At 54.8% G+C, this 22,291-nt stretch overlaps 8 protein-coding genes across 8 annotated transcripts; 3 read left to right on the top strand and 5 right to left on the bottom strand.

Moving 5' to 3' along the window:
* Positions 1–2,914: 2,914 nt before the first annotated feature.
* GMORB2_1119 (Rieske [2Fe-2S] domain) lies at positions 2,915–4,368 on the top strand (the record flags this gene model as incomplete). Its single annotated transcript, XM_035463101.1, has 3 exons — positions 2,915–3,747; positions 3,854–4,079; positions 4,171–4,368. Coding segments are annotated over 3 exons (1,257 nt in total), but the record flags the coding sequence as incomplete, so codon positions are not given.
* Positions 4,369–4,750: 382 nt separating this feature from the next.
* GMORB2_1118 (Fungal specific transcription factor domain) lies at positions 4,751–7,900 on the bottom strand (the record flags this gene model as incomplete). Its single annotated transcript, XM_035463100.1, has 3 exons — positions 4,751–5,933; positions 5,993–7,532; positions 7,690–7,900. 3 exons carry the CDS (start codon positions 7,898–7,900, stop codon positions 4,751–4,753), a joined length of 2,934 nt encoding a protein of 977 aa, XP_035324524.1.
* Positions 7,901–8,524: 624 nt separating this feature from the next.
* Positions 8,525–10,033, top strand: GMORB2_1117 (salicylate hydroxylase; the record flags this gene model as incomplete). The annotated part of the gene is made up of 2 exons (XM_035463099.1): positions 8,525–8,581; positions 8,669–10,033. The coding sequence occupies 2 exons, from the start codon at positions 8,525–8,527 to the stop codon at positions 10,031–10,033; spliced, it is 1,422 nt and encodes a 473-aa protein (XP_035324523.1).
* Positions 10,034–10,535: 502 nt separating this feature from the next.
* GMORB2_1116 (NADH:flavin oxidoreductase / NADH oxidase family) lies at positions 10,536–11,887 on the bottom strand (the record flags this gene model as incomplete). Its single annotated transcript, XM_035463098.1, has 3 exons — positions 10,536–10,899; positions 10,974–11,247; positions 11,308–11,887. 3 exons carry the CDS (start codon positions 11,885–11,887, stop codon positions 10,536–10,538), a joined length of 1,218 nt encoding a protein of 405 aa, XP_035324522.1.
* Positions 11,888–13,158: 1,271 nt separating this feature from the next.
* GMORB2_1115 (Sugar (and other) transporter) lies at positions 13,159–15,040 on the bottom strand (the record flags this gene model as incomplete). The annotated part of the gene is made up of 4 exons (XM_035463097.1): positions 13,159–13,391; positions 13,472–14,154; positions 14,226–14,735; positions 14,814–15,040. 4 exons carry the CDS (start codon positions 15,038–15,040, stop codon positions 13,159–13,161), a joined length of 1,653 nt encoding a protein of 550 aa, XP_035324521.1.
* A 991-nt stretch (positions 15,041–16,031) lies between these two features.
* Positions 16,032–18,003, bottom strand: GMORB2_1114 (2-polyprenyl-6-methoxyphenol hydroxylase; the record flags this gene model as incomplete). The annotated part of the gene is made up of 3 exons (XM_035463096.1): positions 16,032–16,318; positions 16,388–17,871; positions 17,936–18,003. The coding sequence occupies 3 exons, from the start codon at positions 18,001–18,003 to the stop codon at positions 16,032–16,034; spliced, it is 1,839 nt and encodes a 612-aa protein (XP_035324520.1).
* A 700-nt stretch (positions 18,004–18,703) lies between these two features.
* On the top strand, positions 18,704–20,658 carry GMORB2_1113 (amidase; the record flags this gene model as incomplete). Its single annotated transcript, XM_035463095.1, has 5 exons — positions 18,704–18,906; positions 19,126–19,390; positions 19,446–19,640; positions 19,698–20,057; positions 20,113–20,658. 5 exons carry the CDS (start codon positions 18,704–18,706, stop codon positions 20,656–20,658), a joined length of 1,569 nt encoding a protein of 522 aa, XP_035324519.1.
* A 165-nt stretch (positions 20,659–20,823) lies between these two features.
* Positions 20,824–22,105, bottom strand: GMORB2_1112 (Polysaccharide deacetylase; the record flags this gene model as incomplete). Its single annotated transcript, XM_035463094.1, has 6 exons — positions 20,824–21,065; positions 21,129–21,181; positions 21,245–21,313; positions 21,379–21,865; positions 21,944–22,023; positions 22,080–22,105. 6 exons carry the CDS (start codon positions 22,103–22,105, stop codon positions 20,824–20,826), a joined length of 957 nt encoding a protein of 318 aa, XP_035324518.1.
* Between the last annotated feature and the right edge of the window lie 186 nt (positions 22,106–22,291).

Below are 22,291 nucleotides of genomic sequence, written 5' to 3'. Positions count from 1 at the left end.
CGGCGGCAAGGAAGACCAGGAAGGCAGTGTACGGATTACTAGGAGTCTGGACATGCTCTATTCCTTGGTCGGAGCGCTGATGAGGCGACATGGTGGGCAAAAACGTGGGCTTTTTTTCCTGCGATGAGGTGAGGAGAGGGTCCCAGCCATACGACCGAGACGAAGAAATCACGAGACGTATGGAGCTTCAGCTTCACGGACCACGGCCCCGTTGTGGAGATGGTAGTGCAAAGCATTGCAGTTGTTAGGTTGGTTGGGGGGAAGCATGCTAGTCAGTAGGAAAGCAAGAATCTCTACCTCCATCTCATCCACTTTTTCCCTACTACTACTCGTGGTGGGCTCAAAGGGCTCAAGAGAGGGTGTAGACAAGGGTATCTAGAGCCTCGGAGATACGTGGAGATCTGGGGCAAAGGGAGGCACGGGGAGGCACTATGACGATGACGGCTGGGGAAGCCCGCGCGGGGTTGAGAGGCTAGAAGATGGGGTAGGTTTCATTAAACTAAACTGAAACGATGAACCTAATGACAAGAAAGGTAGTTGATAGCCTCAACTTCTTCAGTCAAGTGGGAAAGCAACTGCAAGTCTTCCAAATTTCCGCAGACTCGTGACTGTGTGCGTGGGTTGACTGGTTGACTTGTCTTGCAAGTTTGCAAGGGGAGATGAGCGGGGGGGGGGGGGGGGGGGGCACCGGACAAAAGTTTGCGTCCCTAGTTTCCTGTACAATTGCGGCTCCAGAAGCACAACTGCGGCTCCCGCAATAGCGGAAGCGGGACTTGCGGATGAATGGAATGTAACAAGCGCCTAGCAGCTCTTCTTCCTCTTCTTCTCTTCCTCTTCTCTCCAAGGGTAAGTCATGACTTGGACTCTTCCGTCGCTGCTATTACCCCAGTTTCCTAACGTTCCTTCTTTAGTTCCCATCGCACCAGCCCAGATAAGTAGTTCCACGGACCACGACACCATCAGTGCATGGCTACGACCCCGTGAGCTATGCCATGCTGCTATTGCTATATGTGGTAATAGTATCACCCAATCATCATCATTGCTTGTAATGCTCATGATACTAGTAAACCCAGCGAAATCCATAGAGCTGGGCGAGTCCTCGTAAATGGTGTGGCTGCAGATAAACGTATGATGCATCTGTCCCACCACCGTAGTTCCCCTATTCGGCTCCTTGGCTCCACCTGTTGCTTGTAAATCGTAATATCATCATATGTTATGTACTATCGATGCTAAGTATTCATAGTAGACTGCGGTAGCTCGTATGTGTACTTGCACTTTTCCCTTTCGCCTCAACTTGTCGGGGACTCGGGATATTGTGACCGTCACTAGCCAGGAGATTCTGCGAGAGGAGGAGGCTCCTTGCGCTCGTACGGTTGGCTCCTTTTGGTACTTGCAGCAGCACTAATGATACTCGTACGACCTCGGATCCTGGCCGTACGAAAAAAAGAGGAGAACCAGCCAGCCCTGACAGGTATGCGCATAGGGCGCCAAGGAAGGTGGTGCGGCCCACCGTATTGTTTCCTTTGCTTCTTCTCCGTCTTCTGTCTCGTCCCCCCTCACTGACGATCCTAACTAGTGCCAGTAGTGTGAGTCGACGCCGCCGTTGTCAACTCGTCGTTGTCGTCGTCGTCGTCGTCGGGCATGCATACGAGTATATACATTCTTCATTTCTCCACTTTCGCGCTTCGCCTTCCCTCTGCCCTTCAGAGGACTCCTCTTGTAATTCCTCCATTGATTCTTGCTTGTAGCTACTAGCCATAGATGGATATTCCGGAGACCCGGCTCCAATGGAGCTCAGTTGTAGTTGTGTGAATTGAGTGATAATACCATATACGCTCTCGTGATCTGTTGTCTATTGTCTCCCCCTCTCGGCGATACCGTGAGATTTCGCAATCTCCCTTTCCTCATCTTGACGATTGATGACTGATTCATCCTTCATCTCTGCGTGTGTGTGCCTGTGAGCATCTCTCCGTAGTGGCTCCGTCGCCGCCACCGCCACGATCTCATGCTTGCTGCGTGAGGCTCCTCATGGTGCATGTAGAACCCAATCTAGAACATCGGTAGTCTTCATTGTTCAGCTACCCTGCGATGGAACCGAGCTGATACGTACAAGTTTAGTGACTAGTCGTATATGGGCGATGCTGTATTTCCGAGTCTGCATCTCCCCTCTTCTTGGGAACTCGTACGAGTCTCTGCCCCTTGGCTTGCCGTCCTCACGCACTTATACTTCACGTGTCTGTCGATATATGTAGCGTTACGGGATATTGACGCAGACATCAAAAGGCAACAGTGTCATGGAGAGGCAATAGCCACATTGGAAAGTTGTGGTGTTACATGTCTCCTTCTAATATTACTTACTAGTATCACATACGTATAGGCACTCGTATATTGCAGTCGATATTTCTCGCCATCAACCCCCACTCCTTCTTATCGGCCATCGCGATCCTCCCCCATTCTCGACTTCGCTACATCAAGACCGGCAAAAAGATGACAAGCCCGATGCAAAACTCAACCAATATGCTTTATTTCACTGCCCGGGTATCGTTATCAGCATCAGTGGGGGAGGGGTCACCTGGGTAGCATCACGGCTAGACTTTGGAAAGGCAGGGATTTCGGTAATCGAAATGAAGAGAAAGAAAAGAATGGAGAGGAGAAAGAAAAGGAGAAAGCCACCCTCCTGAGTTGTATTGATCCAATCATCTTTCCCCCCCCCTTTTTTTTTAAAAAAAGATGCAAAGAAACTTGAAGGATCAAAAAGAGTGTCGTCGCAGTGAGTGTGAGATTGACGGAAGAGGACAGAGGACAGAGTACAGGGGAACGAACCGATTGAACAACACCATCACACAACTGATCGATTCAATCAAGATTGAATTCACACACCAGTCTATATAAATCAATACTGTACACACCCATCATGTTTAGCTTCCTTGGCTTGACGGGATGGTCCAAGACCCCGGAGGACGGCAAGCCGGCACCCGTCCGTGGCCTCCCGGCCAGCTGGTATCGATCCCCTGAGCTGTACCAGCTCGAGCGCCGGGCCATCTTCTCGCGGAAATGGATTCTGGTGACGCACAAGCTGCGCTTCTCCGAGGCCGGGCAGTACCTGTCGCTCAACTACGCGGGCTTCCCCATCTTCCTGGTCATGGACCGCGACGGCAACGTCAACGCCTTCCACAACGCCTGCCGCCACCGCGCCTACCCCATCGTTCATAAGCCTAGCGGGAAGGCCACCGTTCTGAGCTGCAAGTACCACGGCTGGTCCTACGGGCACAAGGGAAACCTGGCCAAGGCACCGCGCTTCGACACGGTGAAGGGCTTCGACAAGTCCCAGCACGGCCTGCTCCCCATCCACGTCCACGTCGACAAGGTCGGCTTCATCTGGATCAACCTCGACGTTTCCGGGCCCGACGGCAAGCCCGAGACGTCGTGGGAGGTCGAGTTCTCCAAGGTCGACGAGCAGCCCCGCATGACCCAGTTCGACTACGACAAGGCCTTCTCCTACAGCCACGTCTGGGACATGGAGATCGATGCCAACTGGAAGTCTGTCATGGAGAACTACAACGAGTGCTACCACTGTCCTACCTCGCACCCTCTCATCGCCGGGGTGTCTGATATTCCCAAGTATCGTGTTGAGCCCAATGGGAGCTGTCTCGAGCACACCATTGTTAACAAGAGTGCCGAGACCGAGAGGGACGACATGCGTCGGTGCATCACCTTTTTCTTCCCTTCTACCTCTGTCACGGTCACGTAGGTTCCATCTTCTGGTCTCCATCCGTTCAAGGAAGAAAGAGTGTAGAGGAAAGAGGCCCTCCTCGCTGATGAGAATAATATGGATGGGACTAACTTCATACAGTCAGAAATTCTTTTACATTCAGCGCATGATCCCGCTTTCCGAGAACAAGACCAGGGTCGAGAACGAAGTATACCGCCACTTCAGCGCCACCGACGAGGAGTTTGCCGCTGTCAACGCCTTCTACAAGCAGGTCCTGGAGGAGGACAAGGAGCTGTGCGATGGATCACAGATCAACCTCGAAGCTGGAGTCTTCACCAACGGGGAACTGCACCCTGACAAGGAAAAGGTAGACTGGCTTGGCACCCAATCCTACTCCCCCCTTTCATCTATTCTCTCCTCCCTCTGCATTATCAAATGTACATACTGACCCGTTACAGGGCCCCATTTACTTTCAAGATACCGTGCGGACAGAAGTCATGAGGCATCGCGAGAGGGAACTCGAGCAGGGCGGTGTGCTCATTTGGCCTGCCACCCCCCGTATCCAGGGCGAGATGGACACTGAAAAACTGTCTGAGGAGGAGCAGTTCTGCTCACAGCTCCAGGCCGAGGCTTGCACTGCCCGAGCTGAGCTCGCCTGGTAAGCATACTGCTGCATCGCGCGCGTAAACACATCCAATTCATCCCGCATAAGCGTAGACTGGCAGATGCAGCATCGAAACGCGCGTTGATAGAGATAATATAGGTGCTCTAGCCCCCTTTCCAAGGAAGGGCCGCGGCTATTGTATTGATCTTGATTCCTTCTATCTATCTCAGGGAGGGTAAGGCCGTAGATATACCTGAGTAAGTGATGTTTGCCTAGAGGCCCAAGGCTTAGATTCTGACTAGAATGGCCATTATGCGGCGTCTGCAGGTGTTTGTACAAACAGGTATAATCAGCTTGAAAAGAGACTGCACCGTGAAATCAGAAATAGTCATTCATCCATTCGATCTTTCCGAGACGGACGTGTGCCCTTTCCATCACCAATCCGACGGCTCTTCATACTGATTAATCAGGCGTTGAGGAACCAGTCCCTTCAGTACAACCACGCCGGCATGGACGATCCCCCATCTGACCTTTGTCAAGATCTCCGCCATGGTCCACACGAGACCACTGGTCCTCTTCTTATCCTTGAACCCCCTCTGCTCAGGCTGCCCCGCCATCTCTGCCACTAGACTCTGCATCCCGCCCCTGGGATCCCATATGATCTCGTCGGAATCGTCAGAATCAGCACCTTCACCCGGCGACAGCTTCTGTGGACGCGTCGGGCGCACATGGTTATATGCCCAACACGTCAGGGTAACGATGTACAGGCACCACGGGACGTGGAACATGGCCATGGCGTCCGACTCTGTCAGGCTGGACAGGTCGTTGTGCAGCATGCGCGCAGCATGGAATGCCGCAAGGCTCGGACTCTGCTCGGCCCTGCCAGTCGGGGCAGACGCATCCTGAACATCCGAGGCGGGGCTGTTGGCATGCGAGCCCTCTCTTCGAGCTCGATCCTCCGATGTCGCCCATCTTTTCACAACATTGGCCGAGTGGATGTAATCCCTCTGCTGTACGGGGCGGCCGAGGATATTCCGAGCACCGGCGTAGATCTGGACATCGAGAAAGTCCATGTTGAGTATGATCTGAGCCGAGTGATAGAGGGCCCTGTAAGCTGCGCCAAAAGAATTGATCTCGGCTTGGTAGCTGTCGTTGTGTGGCGTCATGGAGTGCCCGCTCTGATAACGGGCTAGAGTGGCAGCGCAGTAAGCGTCGAAGTCCGCCTTCCAGAGATCGTATGCCGACGAGATCAATCTTCTCCAAGAAGAGCCCCCGTTTCGGCCTTCGACAACTCCAAGCGATGTCTGGTCACGCCGGTTCATATCCCAGTATGTAGCCATTATACCGTGTAGGATGAGCACCCTCGATAGGGAAGTGAGCGCCACCGGGCGTGGGACCGAGGGAGCCAGGTATGACTTGAGAGCTGCCAAGAAGGAGACATTTTGGCTCTTTGCCATGACCGCTCTCCATGCCGAGGCCCATGCCGCTGGGTTCGGTGCCTCCCACACCGTCTGAGCTGAGGGCATGTCGAGCCGCAGCTCAAACGCAGACATGCACAGGCTTTGGCAGAAGAGGACGGCGTGTTGGGTGTCCCACATGAAGCAGAGAAGGGCGAGCCTTTATGATTGTCAGCTGAATGGATGAAGTGATATGGGGAGTTGAAGAGCGGTCTCTACCTTTTTTTCTGCTCTGCTATGGCCCAATGTTCCCATGCGGTCTGAAGCGTCGCATTATCCACTGGGTGCGACGGTGGGGGTGGAGGTTTAATGGATTGACAGTCGGACCTCCGAATGAGGTTGATCAAGAGTCCGTGAAAGAGGTGGCTCATGTCGTGCTGCTTCTGCCCGGCTCTGGACTTCCCGAAACACTCTACAAGGAGTATGGTCTGGAGCGTCCACAGCGGGGGCTGAGGACTGAAACCGGCGTGGGAGAATATCCTTGAGCGGATAACATCATGGATACAGACAGCAAGTTGATGTGCATCCTTGTGGGAGTATGTTGCCCCCAGAAGGAGGAGAGATAAGAGGAGAAGCGGCTCAGCAGTCTCAGGGTTGAAAGTGGCGAGGTGAATGAGCGGATACATTGTGTTGAAGCGTGTGAAGTAGAGGTCCAGCCATGTTTGGAGAGATTCGGTTGTAAGATTGGGGTCCTCCCTCAGAGGGACCCTCGGGTCGGGAAGGTGAGGATTCGCGACCTCTATGATAGACAGGAGAGAACCTCTGATACTGTCGTTGAGACGGGGTAGCGGGATGTTATCCTGTATGGTGGAAAGGGGCCGCTCCATTTCGACCGGTAGTGGTTGGTATTTGAGTGGCCAACGCGCACCCGGGCGGCGTGCTCCAACTTGTGGAGATGGGCTTGAGACTGGGATCTGAGTGCTCTTCTGCGGTTCTTGGGCGCCGGGAGTAACTTGAGAAATGCTGTCAGGGCGCATCTCGGCCTCCACTGTACTGTGGCGGCGATCACTACTCATATCGGAACACGGCCCAGTTCTGCCCATCGATTCGGGGGAGAGGGCATATATGGGATGCTGTGGCCGTTGCTGCGGTTCCTGAATGCCAATTGTCTGCTCCTCGGCGCTGGTGACGTGGATATCTTGATTGAACTGTCTGGGTAGAGCGTTTGCGTTGAATAGCCAGTTGTAATCCACGGCAGTCGTATAAGGCATGTTAAACGAGCTGGCAGTGTCTGGCTGGAATATCTGCTCGTAGTCGCCGTAGATGTTGAGGTCCGCCAGAGTCGGTTGGCACTGATCGAACCAGGAGTCGACAAAGGGACCAAGGACGGTATCTCCTTGCTGAGAGGTGTCTGTGAAGCCGATATACGGATTATACGAGCCGCCCGCCGAGACAGGCAAGCCAAGACTCGCGTCGAGATTTTCAGCCGCCGCAAGCTTCTGCTGCGGCTGGTTACGAGAGAGCACAGGGGGCTGCGGCTGGGTATGTTCCAGCCCCGTATGTACCGCCTGTTGAGAAAGAGATGGGGACGGCGATGAAGCGTCCTGTGAAGATTCTGCGTCTGGTGAAGGCTCTTGATACCTCCGTTGGGGGCGCCCGGTAGATGAAGAGCGATTGTTTCCCTCAGAGTTCCGACACGGGCGCTTGTCGACGATGGACCCGTCAGGGGCTTTCCAGGCTCTTTTTCTTGTGTCGAGAACGCCAAATCCAAGACCTCCAGCCTCGAGATCCTTTTGCCGATGGCGGTCCATATGCCTCTCTACAAGCATGATCAGAGTAAATGTCAGTAACACGAGCATGTAATCATGTATGCAGGTACACTGCATCTTCAAAATGGTAGATTTGAAGGAGAAAAGAGAGAAACGAGAATGAAGAACACCAGATGACAGTCACCAACACGCCTTTCGCCGACTTACTCAAGAGGTCAGGACGCTTGAAGCTGGCGCTACAGACGGAGCATGCTAACCCCCCTGGCGTATGGTTGAGGGCATGACGCTGGAGATGCTCGGCACGGGTGAATTTCTTTCCACAGCCTGGATGAGGGCAGTGATGGGCAGTCGATGCAGTCGATCCATCCTGCGATGCTCTATCAGAGCCTCCAGAAGACGACGATTGAGGGACCTCCATGGTGATCTCCTTGGCATCCACTTTTGCACGGTTCCCAAGGCTGGCAGAAAGAAAATAGTCGACAGGTGTAAGTTACTGGCGGTATGGGCCTTCTGTGGCAGCAGGGGTGGGATGGGATCGGATGGGATGGATAAGATCGCATAGGCGGCCTTCAGAGAAACCTGGAGCCCCCCTCGCAGTCGTGAATGGGACAATGTGCGCGACCGGAGAAGCTGCCGGCCTTGTTTCTGGTTGCCACTATTCTCGGCCGGGCAATCGAGGGAACCATCGCCGGTATCAAGCGCGTGAACAGGAGTGGGGGGAGAAGGGGGTGAGGTGTGCCTCCCCACTCCTTATCTCGAGGAGAAAGCGGTCGTACCGTATTGCAGCTGAGACTTGGCACACTGCAATGTATCACCGAAACCCCACCATCGTTATCGTAGCAAAGCTGGATCAGAATCCATAGTTGGTTGTATGACCATGTCAGTGTCACAAGTTGGCAGATTGTGTTGCGATTACGAATGGGGTCCGTAAACAAGAGCATGTATGCCGTATGATTGACGACCATAAGGGTAATACATGCGCCGGGAAACAAAAGGGTCGCTTTGGATCTATGTATACTAGCAACCAGATTCCATCGCCAAGATGATAAGCATTCAACCCCAGGAAAAGATATACCGCGCTGCTGCGGACAGACTGAATGTAAGCGACGCGGCATTGTCAACTTTCTCTAACCCGTGTCTGCGAGAAAAAAGAAGGGGAATTGAACACATATTGACACAATATTAGGTCCATATTGTCGGAGCTGGGCTAGGAGGACTTGGAGCAGCCATTGCCATCCTACTCGCCGGCCACAATGTGACGGTGCTCGAAGCAGCCTCGGCTATCGGCGAGGTCGGCGCAGGAATCCAAGTCCTCCCCAATGCCGCCCGGGTTCTCCAGTCATGGGGCGTCGAGAAAGCGCTGGAAAAGTTGGCGACAAAGCCTCGCAAGTGCAACTTCCTAGGCTGGAAGGGAAATTTGCTCGGCGAGATGGACTACCACGACTACTCCGCCGCGGCCGGCGGATATCCGTTCTGGGATTTCCACAGGGCAAACCTGCACAAGGTTCTCCTCGACCGTGCCAAGGAGCTCGGTGCCAAGATTGTCACGGGTGCCAGGGTCAATGACTATTCAGTATCAGCCGACGGCTTGCTATGTTCCCTGATCATGGCTGACGGCTCCAGGATCGACTCGGACCTCGTCGTCGGCGCAGACGGTATCAACTCGACGCTGCGGGAGAGACTCCTCGAGAAGCCCGACCCCCCGCAGTTGACAGGGGACTTGGCCTACAGGCTCCTCCTCCCTGCATCGGAGATGCTCAAGGACCCGGATCTTCGGCCCTTCATCGAAGATCCCCAGGTCAACTACTGGGTCGGCCCGGACAAGCACGCCGTCAACTACGTTCTCAAGGGTGGCGAGCTGTTCAACATGGTGCTTCTCGTGCCGGACGACATGCCCGCCGATGGGGGCAACACGCTCGCTGGCGACATCGAAGAGATGCGAAACCACTTTGCCGACTGGGATCCCCGTCTGGGCAAGATGATGCAGATGTGCGACTCGGTCCTGAAATGGCGGTTGTGCATCCGCCCCGGCCTCGATCCGACGTGGTCCCACCCGTCCGGGTCATTGACCATGCTCGGGGATGCCGTCCACGCCACCCTCCCATACCTTGCCAGCGGGGCCGGCATGGCCCTCGAGGACGCAGGCGTTCTCGGCATATGCCTTGCCAAGGTGAACAAGGGCTCTGTGCCCAGCAAGAAGCTGGCGCTCGAGGTGTATGAGGCTAGCCGCAGGGAGCGCACGGAAAAGGTGGTGCAGCGTGGCACGTACAACCAGTGGATTTACCATCTCCACGATGGCCCGGAGCAGGTGGAGCGTGATGAGCGGTTCAAGAAGTACAACGAGTCTGATAGAGTTTGGCTTTCGCAGGAGAATGCGACGCTCCCCAAGTCCCCCGAGACAGGCGACGATCCGTTCCCCTGGAGGTACAACGGTGTCGGAAGGTGGCTTTTGACATACGACATGTGGGAAGATGTGGCAGCAAAATGGACCTCTGTGGCTAGCAAGCAGAAGGATGGCCAGAATGTCATCACTGAGCGAGCTAGTCTCTAGGTTGATGAGTGACACTGACCTGTATATAAGAGCCGTCTAATCTGTTGCCCATCTTATGATTGACTGATGCACTTGGACTCTGTGACCTACTTGTAGTATGGATGACGATGCATGTAAATTACACGCACACATGCCGACATCATTGCATTGGAAACGCCCCCAGCTGAAAAACGTCAGCATATTGTATCGATATTTCGTGACGAGGCCGTAGGGATATATCATGGATCAATCGACAGAGACTTCCATCAACATGCCCTCCCTCGTCTGCGGCGTCGACCTGGGAGTCGCTTGGTTCAAGTTCCGTACTGTGAAACCTTTGAATGAGGAGCGAGTGCGGTCAGGAAAGAATCAGCTACTTCACGTGAGCTTTGAAATATGCCGTGCTTGTCAATCCCATTTCATGCAAATATTCATCTATTCATCCACCAAACGGTGAGTGTTGTATGTACGTGCACAGACCCTAGCCCATCAAGCAAGTCTATGAGTCCTTATGTCGATTCATCTATTCAGTGCTGCTGGCAGCTTCCTTGTCATAAAAAGGGTAATCGTTGTAGCCCTTATCCAGCGGGTCGGCACCGTAGAATGTCGAGCGGTCATAAGCATTGAGGGGCCAGCCATTCCTGAGACGCTCAACGTAGTCGGGGTTGGAGATGAATTGGCGGCCAAAGGCGATAAGGTCTGCCTCCTCAGCCTTGAGCTTAGGAACGGCGTTGTCACGGTCAAAGTTTCCACAAGCTATGAAGCTAACGCCAGAAGGACGCAGGATGTCACGGAAGGTGTTGAGGGAGTTGGTAATCTTCTTCCCATTGTCGAGCGATGCGAGCTTCTGTTCCTCATCGAGAACCTCGTCGAATCGGGGCTCGATCCTAGTTTTCAAGTATCAGCCAATCTGGCATGATATCTGGGAGAGGGTAAAGAAAAGGACAGAAGGTAGGCATACATGTGAACATAGGCGGGCCTATGGGAGGCATCCAGGAGAGCGATCTGGTTGCAGAGGTAGGCCCAGTGCGTGTTGGGATCACTGTCACGGGTGTCCTGGAAGTAGTTGTAGGGGGAGAGGCGGATGCCGACGCGGTCGGGGCCGATCGCATCGCTTACGGACTTGATGACGTTCAGGACAAAGCGCGCTCTATTCTCGATAGAGCCTCCAAACTCATCCGTGCGCTTGTTGATGTTGTCGTGGAGGAACTGCTCCAGAAGGTAGCCGTTGGCACCTGGACATGCGCGTTAGTGGGGAAGAAGGACGAAGGGAGGGTATTGGGAATTGAGCTTACCGTGAATCTCAACGCCGTCAAAGCCAGCAACCTCGACGGCCCTCTTGGACGCGGCACCCCACTCGCGAGTAAGGTCGTTGATCTCATCGACCGTCAGAGGGCGCGGGGGGCCGTCCTTGCAAGCCGTTCCGTCGAGGTAGTTGCCATTCATGGGAACGTCGCTGGAAGACACAGGGGTCTCGCCACCACGCAGGCCGCTAGACGAGGCGCGTCCGGTGTACCACAGCTGAACGTATATGAAGCCACCCTTGGCGTGGACGGCGTCCGTTACCTTGCGCCAACCCTGGAGCTGAGAGTCGGTGAAGACACCGGGGACGCGAGGGTAGCCGCTGGCATTGCGGCAGATGTCGGTGGCCTCGGTGATCTGAAGGCCACCGTCGGAAGCGCGGTCACTGTAGTACTTGACTACGCGGGGGCCGGGAATGTTGACGCCCTGGGAGTCGACATCACACCTCATGCGCGTGTTGGGGGCCTGGACGATGCGGTGCTTGAGGGCCAGGCTGCCGAGCTTAAAGGGAGCAAAGAGAGGGGTCGACTCAAGCGCCGCAAAGGCCGGGGGAGGGGTCGTTGCAACAGGCATGCTGGGTGATATGATGGAAAGGATCTGTGTGATGATGGGAGAGAGAAGAGGATGCTATTCTGGTCGCCTCGAAGGGGACTCCTTACGGCCACTATTTGAAAAGGATCATCTCCCCTCGTTGAACAACACGGCAGACACGTGTGTTCCTCAGAAGGAGGCAACAACATGAAAACTCTGGAGCCAGATCCTCCTCCAAGAGTGGAACAAGGGTCGCGGGTGGGTGAACTGTCCATATCCACCTTTGCCACCGATGCCACGGCTGTTTGACTTACACGGCTTGCCGCCATCATTTCCTCTTTTGAAAACGTCGACCACTCAGCGCCGTCAATTCTCCCCCAAGGATTCAGGGGTTGGGAGAAATGTCCTGCCTGATCCCCGTAGCCTCCCAAGCCAAGAGCTGAAAACAGTCCAAGCGCCGTCGTGGAGTATTATGAAGCACCCCACTCATGTTGATGTACTCTATCGTCCTGGTCACTCCCCCCCCCCCCCATCTCCTTATCCAGATCGGCTTGCAGATCAGAGCTCGCGGAAATGGATGGAACATCAAGAGTGGGGGCGGAGTCTGCCACTATCCCAGAGAAGCAACGTCGCAACGGTCGCGTGTACCTGGTAACTACTACACAGTATTACGTGTCAAGTCAATCCCTGAAGTCTACTCGATTAGGGATGCAATCAAGATTGCGCTTTGCAATTGATCATCATGTCATTTAATTGAATACCAATTCGTGATCCAATGGCCCAATTACCTGTGGAGATGTAGGTGGCTGTGGACGTCTTCCTAGCTAGGTCGCTTTCATTCTCCGACACGTCCTATCTCAAGATGTATGAACTGGCCGGCCAGTAAAGAAGAGAGCATGTAGTAGTCTCGTCTAATATTGCATTTGGTTGTACAGAAATGACGCCGAGCTTGTTTTCTTCAAGAGATGCTCGCCTACGATTGAATATGTAGCAGATCTACAGGATAGTCTTCAGAGTCGTCTCAAGCACAGCTGTCTATAGTAGTTTTCCTTCGAGGACAGTTGCACGAGTCTGCCTGTTGGTGTAGCCGACGAAAGCTGCACTATCACTATAAGCGGTGCGCTGCCAAGCTGGTCTTGTTTTTCAGTCTTAATTATCTTTCTCTGAATGAATGTCTCCCTCCTCTCATCAGACCAGCCTGGTTTGAACAATTGAAAATAGATATGAGTACATAAACATGAAAATATCCTTCAGAGAATCGTAGTACATGTATTTTTTGCCTTGCCGTGTATCGAGATGGCCGATAAACACGATCAGATAGAAGCGTGTCCGTGAGTCTCGTATGGCAATCCCAGACAAAAGAATCCTACTAAAATCCAGAGCGCAGCACTGGCATAAATAGGAACCACTGTGTAGCCGGCGTATGTGGAGATGAATGACGCTGCAAGTCCTCCGAGGCGAAGAAGTGTAGCTGCAATGCCTGTCCCTGTTCCGCGAACTATTCCTGGGAAGGACTCTGGGGTGAACGCAAACATAACAGCGTACTCTGAGGATGGGGAAACGATCCAGTTAGTCTTGCGTGGACAGGGGGGGGGACGAAAAATCAACGGACAGACCTAGACTTACCGAAATTCCCTAGAATGGCCGTGGCAGCTTGGAAGCCAATGTTCCCGGCCTCAGTATCGACAGATGTGTAGGCAAAGAGAAAGACGCCAGTCAGGACCGCAGAGATTGCCATCATCCAGCGACGGCCGAAACGTGTCTCGACGAGAAATCCGGCCAGGATGGGGCCGACGATACCGACTGCGGATACGATGCAGTACACCTTGTATGTATGGTTGAACCCCGTGTCGGCTGAGTAGCTGGTGTTGTTCTCGAGGTACGACGTGATGAAGGCAAAGTACAGGGGGTAGGCAACTCCAATGGTCAGCCAGATGAGAAACGTGATGGACGTGTGCTGCGCCATCTTGCGGCCGGCAAACAGCTTGCGGAAGTTGTGGGTGCTGTAGTCCCGGAAGCTCTCCTTGATCCTGTCCATGGCGGATAGCTTGGAGGCAGCGCCCTCCGACTTGGTACCGGCGGACGCAGCGGGCGCGGTCCCGAGCCGTTCGTCGATGGCTCGGAGCATCTCGACGGTAAGCGTCTCGGGCTTACCGTTGTAGCGGGCAATGTGGTTGACCGACTCGACGGCCTCTGCATCGCGTCCCTTGGCGATGAGGAAGCGCGGGGACTCGGGGATCTTGAAGACCAGCACTCTGATCATGGCCAGGAACAAGGCAATTGCTCCAAGCGTGATCATGACGTAGCGCCTAGTCCGTGCAAGACGGTTAGCATCGGGAGATGAATGAAAGGGGAAAGGTCACGGACTATCTGAACTCACCAGCCCATGTTGTCCTCGATGGGGCAAGGAGCATCGCTATCAGAACAGGAGTAGTTGGCCAGAAAGACCCAGGCGAGGAGGGAGACGACGAGCTGGCCGAGATTCCACCAGCCAGACAGCGTGACCAGGAGCCACTGGTGAGTCTGGGGGACGAACTCGAGAAAGACGATGCTGTCCACGGGGACGTTTCCCCCGGCAGCGGTGCCGATGACGGCCCACAGGGCGCAAAAGGTGAGAAAGTCCCGGGAACCGGCGACGGCAGCTCCGAATATGCCGCCCAGCAGAATGGTCAGGTTGAAAGCGGGCTTGCGTCCGATGACATCGGCGGCCGTCCCCCAGAACCAGGCTCCGACGATGAGGCCTACATAGTAGGCGACGGAGCTGAAGCTGAGGTGAACAATATCGGTGAACTCGTTGGCAATGGGCGGTCGGATAGCCGTGACACCCTGGCTCCAGAAGTTGTCACACATCCAGCCGAAGCCATTGACGATGAACAGGTGCCACTGGAATCTATTGTCCCAAAAAATCTTGTGAGAAACCATGTCTTCTCTGATTCCGGAAGATCGAAACAAGCATAAGTATACGTACCTCCCGAAGCCAATCTCAGCCAGGTGGTAGGAAATCAACTCCGACTTGAGACGGTATGAGTCGGAAATTGAGCTTCCAAAAAAATCTCGGGCAGCCGCATCATCGATGTCAAACGGCTCGACTGCTCCAGTGCCGATGGAACCGGTGGGAGAGGAGATGACGGCCTTGACCATCTTCCCCTGGTCCGGCTCCACGGAGGAAGACTCTTCGTCATGCATCGATGCCATCGTCCGTCTATCTGTGTGTGTAGATATACGAGAACAGAGTACGACAATAGGTGATAGTGGGAGGAGGAGAGGAGACGGCTATTCCCCGCTGGCGGTAGGGGATTATAGGAATTAGGGGTGCAACCCGAGGATTGAGGGTAGGGTCAAATTGCCGGTCTTCTCCTTCTCATGTCTGGGCGGCCAGGAATATCGACAAGAGTGCCGAGAGATCTGCTCATATAAAGGACGTGTACATTGCTTCAATGATACGAGCTATCAGTGTCCATTACACTGCATAATACCGGGGTGCGCCCTTGTCTCGACCGATTCGATACCAGCGACGAGCTAATCATAGTTACGGTGTTCTGGGTGCGGATCGGCTGGCATCTACAACGGCTTGCGACTTATCAACCTATACGAAGATTCCAGATAGTGATGACCGCGGGCCTCTCCCACCCCCACTGTACCCCGGGTCTGGCCGTAGCTTACCGCACCAGAGCATGTACCGCATGCAGCATGTAGCAGGCAAGGTATACCGCAGGATATGCTGATAAAGAGAACAACCCTCCAGGGTGATATCTATCTCGACAAGCCTAGGTTGCCGCGTTGCCGAAGAGATGGATGTGCATCCCGGTCGTAAGAGAGGGTGGATAGCAAGTGTGCATTCACCGATAACGTTCTATCATCTATTGCGTCAGTAATGCCAGACTCCAGACTGTGATCTTTGTACACCTATAAACTTCATGAAGGGTATTCATTGTTCTGGACGCCGGCAAATAACAAGGGACAGTGTATTTGTCGACGGTACTCACATACACTAGGCTTCCCTCGTATGCTCTAGCAAGCGTAATAAGACTATGGGCTATATGCGATTTGACCAGACTTGAAAGGTCATGTTGCGTCAGAGATATATTGGTCTTCACATGCATGGTCGGCATTGTATACAGACAAGCTGTCTACCTGGGATGCTTCCCGTTCTATACACACTCCCACCGTCGGCCCAGCTCCATGTCTATGCCGTCCCCGGAATTTGGAGGAATGCAGAGTAGTAGTCGTTGAGCCACGAAGCTGCCTCCTTCCCATCGGTCACCTTGCATGTCTTCATCGAACCGACGTACCCATCAGGGCGCACACTGACAAGGGCAACTTCATCAGAGGTGAGGCCTCCAACCCACTTGTCAGTGCAAGAGCGCTTCTGTGTATCGAGATGGGCGCAGTCATCCAAGTACACAGTCCACCTGTTCCCTGCGAATAGAGAGGGCAGGTCGGAGATCTCAAACGTCTTCTTGTCCGAGGAGGCTGACGATGATGGAAAGTCGTCAGCACGAAGATGAAAAGCTTACTGTTCGGATGAGCGGGAAAACCTACTGATGAGAGAATACGAAAAGAGCTCGCTAACACTCGTATACCTCTCCGGGCGGAGATACACATCATCCTCACGCTTCGCACGTGGCCTCTCTTTGTAAGATTGGGCGGCGGCGATTGACACCCGTGCCATGAAGGAATCAGAAGCCGTGATGCCGGCATTGAGCTGGCAGAGGAACTCCGCAGAGGCCGAATCGTTGACATCGGGGACAAAGCAGTAGATTCGAAACTGGCCGAGCATAGGGATATCGAGCTGCAGGTCGACAGGGTTGGCGTCAATATAGCGCGTGGCCTTGGCTGGGACCAGGTTACGACCCGGCAGGAGTTCCCCAGCAGCAGGTCCAGAAAGGGGAATGTTCAGGGCATTGTCGCCGTACTCTATACCGACGCCGGAGATGAAGCGCGTGTTGGTGCGGAAATTCTGAGCCAGGCTCTCCGGATTCCCGGCAGCAATCTCGTTGGCGTGCTCCAGGTCGAAGTTGATGAGGTCGTGGGCAATCTTCTTCCTCTCGTGCTCGTAGCTCCCCAGGACGACGTCGCGACTAGCCAGCCCTCGGGAGGCCAGGTTGAGCTTCCAGCCGAGATTCCACGAGTCGTGCACGCTCGTGTTCATCCCCTGTGCGGCCTTGGGGCTGTGGGTGTGGCTGGCGTCCCCGGCGATGAAGGCGCGCAGCCGGGGGTCGCTGAAGCGAGCTGCGACGCGCTGCGACACGGCGTAGTTGCCGAACCACTCGACCGACACCCACGATACGCGGTACGGGGCCAGGACCTTGCGCGCCTGCTCCATGACGTACTCCTGGCCCAGGTCCTTGGACGACGTCGACGTCTTCATCTCGATGTAGAAGCGCGTCATGTTGCGCTCGCGTGGGATCATGAGCACGGACCCGTGCTGCTCGGAGTACACCAGCGTCTTGCTCCAGATGTCGGGGAAGTCGGTGTCCAGCTCTCCGTCCAGCACACCCCATATCGAGTTGTGCGGTGTCCCCTGGGCATATGTGTCAGGGATGCTGCTGCGGACGGCGGACCGAGCGCCGTCGCAGCCGACAAGGTAGTCGGCAGTAAAAGTCGTCTTGCCGTCACCCGTGATCTGGCAATCGATAGTGAGGGGCGCCTCGTCTGTTGATGATTCGAAGGATGTGAAGCTGCAGCTGCGGCTGACCTCGACGCCGCTGAGACGGAGGTCGTCGACAAAGATGCTCTCCACCATGCCCTGGTGGCAGAGAAGGATGAACGGATGTAGCACGTCGACTACGTCGGCTGGGTAGTGGACCTCGCGACCCATGCGCTTCATGTCGGTTTCGTTCGAGCCTCTCCACATGCAGATGTCGTACACCTTGACGCCCTTGCGCAGAAGCTCATCCCCGAGTCCCATCATCTGCAGCGTCTCGATGGTCTTGGGTTGGATACCATCGGCGCGTCCTACCGTCGTCTGGTCTGGCCGCTCATCCAGCAACCGTACATGGATCCCCAGCCTAGCCAGGATAGCTCTGTACGCGCCGCTATCGTCAGCACTGATGCTTTATTTCCTATCTAGGGAATTCGATGACGTACCCTAGCATGAGCCCGGCAGGCCCTGCACCGACAACGCATACGTCGTACTTGTCGTCCAGTTCCATCATACTTAGGTGTACTGGACTGTAGAATGCTTCGTTGTCGGCAAGTATATCGTCAAGACAGAGAGCGTGTGTCAGACGACTGTATGTCTTTCGCTGTCGATGTGCAGCGATCGATAATGGATGCTCCGGTGAATCTATAAAGGCCTGGTCTTCAATGATATTGAACCCTTTGTTTTTGAGGCACTACACGGAGCATATAGCATTCGGGGAAACGTGCCGCATTGAACCACAGGATTAACTAGCGCCTCTGATGACACGACAAATCGTACCATCGAAATATTCTTCTTCCCTGCCTTCGACGATGGATGATGCACACACAGACGCACTCACCACTCCCCGCCAATATACGATATTGAGCAATGAATGGGTGTGTTATCGGCACTCACAAGTTCCCCACTCTCCCACTCTTGCTCGTGAAAGTGGAAGATCGAACCAGCCCCCCCCCCCCCCCCCCCCCCCCCCCCCCCCCCCCCCCCCCCCCCCCCCACTCTATCCGGACCCCAGTCGAACACGGACGACGCCGACGGTCGGACATTGCCCCGCATTGAGCGCCGTGGGGAAGATGCCGGTGTGAGCTGCGAGTGCGACGGAAATGTTGGGTATCACAGTGAATGCTGCGTTGCTGTCTCCCAGTCTTTGACCGCTGAACATACGGAATATCCTACCCGATACAAACAGTTGGCATCAACAGGTCCGGTCAGTTATGAAGCAATCGTGGGAACAGGTCAGGGAGTGCAAAAGGGCCCAGCAGATCGAGGCCATCACCCAGGCCCAGGAAAAGATCCAGGACCTCGATGCTGGCCGCTTGGCAGAACTTGTGTCACCACCCATTGCGAGTCAGCTGGTGGGATTGATGAGCAAGGGGGAAGCGACTGCGACAGAAGTAGCCAAGGCGTATATCACGAGGTAACAGCCCTGTTTACCCGGGATCTGTATGATGGAGGGCTTACACGATGTACGATATAGGGCAATTCAAATCCACAATGATGTGCGTCTCTGTATAATAATACTTCCCACTCCATCAAACTGCGTATTTACACTAACGTTTCTGAATATCCTAGACAAACTGGTAGGTCCCACACATCTCCGATGCGTCGTACATCAGCAGTTAAACTCATCCATCAGCTTGACGGAAATCTGTTTCAATGACGCCCTCACCCGTGCGGCCGAGCTGGACGGCTATCTCAAGACACACGGCAAAGTTGTCGGCCCCCTCCATGGAGTTCCCGTGACATTGAAGGACCAGTTCGACGTCAAGGGGGTTGACACGACCATCGGATATGTCTCGAGATGCTTCACGCCTGCCTCTGACGATGCGGCTCTTGTCAAGATCCTCCGGTCCCTGGGAGCCATCATCATCGCCAAGACGAACTTGCCCCAAAGCATCATGGTAGGCAACATACGCGTCCGCAGAAATGACCTGCAAGTGGCTAACTGCATCTGAGTGGTGCGAAACCGAGAACCCTCTCTGGGGTCTGACGACCAACCCCTTGCGCAAGACTTATACTCCCGGAGGCTCGACAGGCGGCGAATCAGCCCTGCTTTCCTGCCAGGGAAGCATGCTAGGCTGGGGTACCGATATTGGCGGGAGTATCCGCATCCCTGCCCACATGATGGGCCTGTACGGCCTGAAGCCCAGTGTTCGTCCCCTCTTCCGCTCACCGTTCATCGAACATGGCTAACGAAGATCTCCAAAGAGCGCCCGTCTCCCGTATAGGGGGGTCCCTGTATCGCAGGATGGCCAGGAGCATGTTCCGTCGTCTGTGGGCCCGCTGGCGCGCGACCTGGAAACCATCCTGACGGCCATGTCTTCTGTTGTCGGTGCCCGTCCCTGGGACCTCGATCCCCGCTGCGCTCCTATCCCCTGGAGGCAGGAGGAATATACAGAGGCCCTGGACCGGCCGCTTACCATTGCCGTACTGCACGACGATGGTGTAGTGCGGCCCCACCCCCCCATCTCCCGAGTCCTTCGTGAGACTGTCGATCGCCTCAGAGGAGCCGGCCACGACATCTTCGAGTGGAATTCCGACCTCCACCCTGATTGTGTTGCTGTCATGGTAAGTCCAACTCCGTACACGGACGCAGCCAATCCATCCCTGACAGAGGCAACAGGATAAGTTCTACACAATCGACGGCGGCGAAGACTTGCGCTCGGCCGTGCTTGCCGGCGGCGAGCCCTTTATCCCACACGTAGAGAGGCTTATAAACGCCGGCCAAGCCATATCCGTATTCGAGTACTGGCAGCTCAACAAGAAGAAGGTCGATATCCAGCAACGCTACCTCGACAAGTGGCTCTCGCTCGTGTCCCCCAACACGGGCCGACCTGCAGACGTGATCCTCATGCCTCCGATGCCCCACCCGGCCGTGCCCCACAAGGGCTGCCGCTGGGTCGGATATACGAAGGTGTGGAATTTCCTCGATTACCCAGCCCTTGTTCTTCCTGGGGGCTCTGTTGGCCGGCAGGATCTCTCAGAGCCCTTTGATCACGAGGCTAGAAATCTGCAGGACGAGTGGACCGGTGGTCTGTGGAGGGACAGGAAGGAGGAGATGGCCGAGCTTAAGCTCCCGGTAGGCGTCCAGCTCATCTGCCGCAAGCTGGAGGAGGAGAAGCTCATGGCTATTGGCAAGGTTGTGGATGATGTCATCCGTTCTGCGTAGTGTTTGCATAATAGCCTTGATAAATCAATCAGCGTCAGCTCTCGCAAACAGACTATCTACATCTGGCGTCACGATAGAAGGCGTCGTCCCACGCATGGAGGTAAATCCTCTTGGCTCATCAGGCATGATTCAAAGCAAATCTCTCATCAATTCGTGCATAGATTATTACGACTGCTGCGTCTTCTTCCACTCTTCATACTTCTTCATGGCCTCCTCCCTGCTCGCCGGCATCAAGGCACCCTCGGGCGCGGGATTCTTCGACTTGAAATAGTCGCACATCTGCTCCATGGTAACCCACTCGACTCCTTCATGCTTGTTGATGTGCTCAATGATGCGTTCATGCATCAGGAGAACATGCGGCCTTCCCGAAACGTCCGGGTGGATTGTCATGGGGAAGATGAACTCGTCTAGGACGCCATGTTAGTCGTGCTTGATCAGCACTGCAGCGTTGGCGGAGAGGCGATACGCACCATATTCGCGGTAAAAGTAGTCAAAGTGGTCGCGCCAGATATCCTCGACATCCCTAGGAGCAGTCTTTGTAAACAACCTACGATAGCCGGCGAACTCGTCTACAGAGGCTTCTTACCTCGGATTCACCCAGCCGTGGGAGTTGGCCGAGTTCTTCATGAACATCATAGGCGGCAGGTCATCAATGCTAAGATAGCACAGCTGTCAGCGCACGGACAGCACGGTGGTGTCTCTCGGGGGAGCACAACGTACTACCAGGATCCCGGAATCTCGACGAGACCAGTCTCTCTGCCCTTAACCAAGGGCTTCATCCACTCCTCGGCCTTCTTGGAGTAGTCAATCTTGGTCCAGCTGTCGCCGGTCCGGAGCCAGTACGCCTGGCAGTCGTGGTGGGACATTGAGTGGTCGTACTCAATCCCGTAGCTAAGCATCAGCTCGGTGCCCTCTTCGCTAGTCTCCCACCACGGCGCGACGCTACCGCGGGGAGGCTTGCCGCAGAACTCGGTGAGCATCTTCCACGTCTTGTCCAGGACATCGCGCTGCTGCTCCAGCGTCATGTCGACCGGGTTCTCGTGACTGTAGCCGTGGAGACCAATCTCGTGGCCGGCGTCGCGCACCATCGCGCACTCCTCTGGGAAGGTCTCCAGGGAGTGGCCGGGGATGAACCACGAGGCCTTGATGTTATATTTCTCGAACAGTTTGAGGAGGCGAGTGGTGCCGATAGAGCCAGCCCACAGACCTGTTGGGTCCGATCGGAACGTTTGTCAGTCTGAGTCTACGCCGTGTGCGGTAGGCCGGGGCTCCTCTCCCGACTGACCTCTGCTGATGTCGCTTGTGCTGTCCTCGCCTCCGTATGATCCCAGCCAGCCAGCTACGGCATCAATGTCCACGCCATAACTGTGCAAGTCAGAACGACGGTGGTTCCCTGGAGTGGCCATTGGAGACTATCTCACCAGCAGAGAACCTTCTTCTTGCCCATCGTGTCTTGTGCTTTTGCTTCCTTTCTGGAATTGATACCGTCGCTATCGCTAATTCGTTTTGACCCAAGTCCAGTGGTTGCTGTGTACAGTATCGTGCTGTGTCTTTCCAAACAGAAGAGGATTATTGTCAACAGAGGCCAATCGGCTTGCTTTTACGTGTAGATGGATGATAGCATCATCTGGGA

This window comes from Geosmithia morbida, assembly GCF_012550715.1.
Source record: "Geosmithia morbida isolate 1262 chromosome Unknown scaffold_1, whole genome shotgun sequence".
In the NCBI taxonomy this organism is placed as follows: Eukaryota; Fungi; Ascomycota; class Sordariomycetes; order Hypocreales; family Bionectriaceae; genus Geosmithia; species Geosmithia morbida.
Note: the sequence above shows the minus strand (reverse complement) of the source record. Positions and strands in the feature narration are given on the sequence as shown.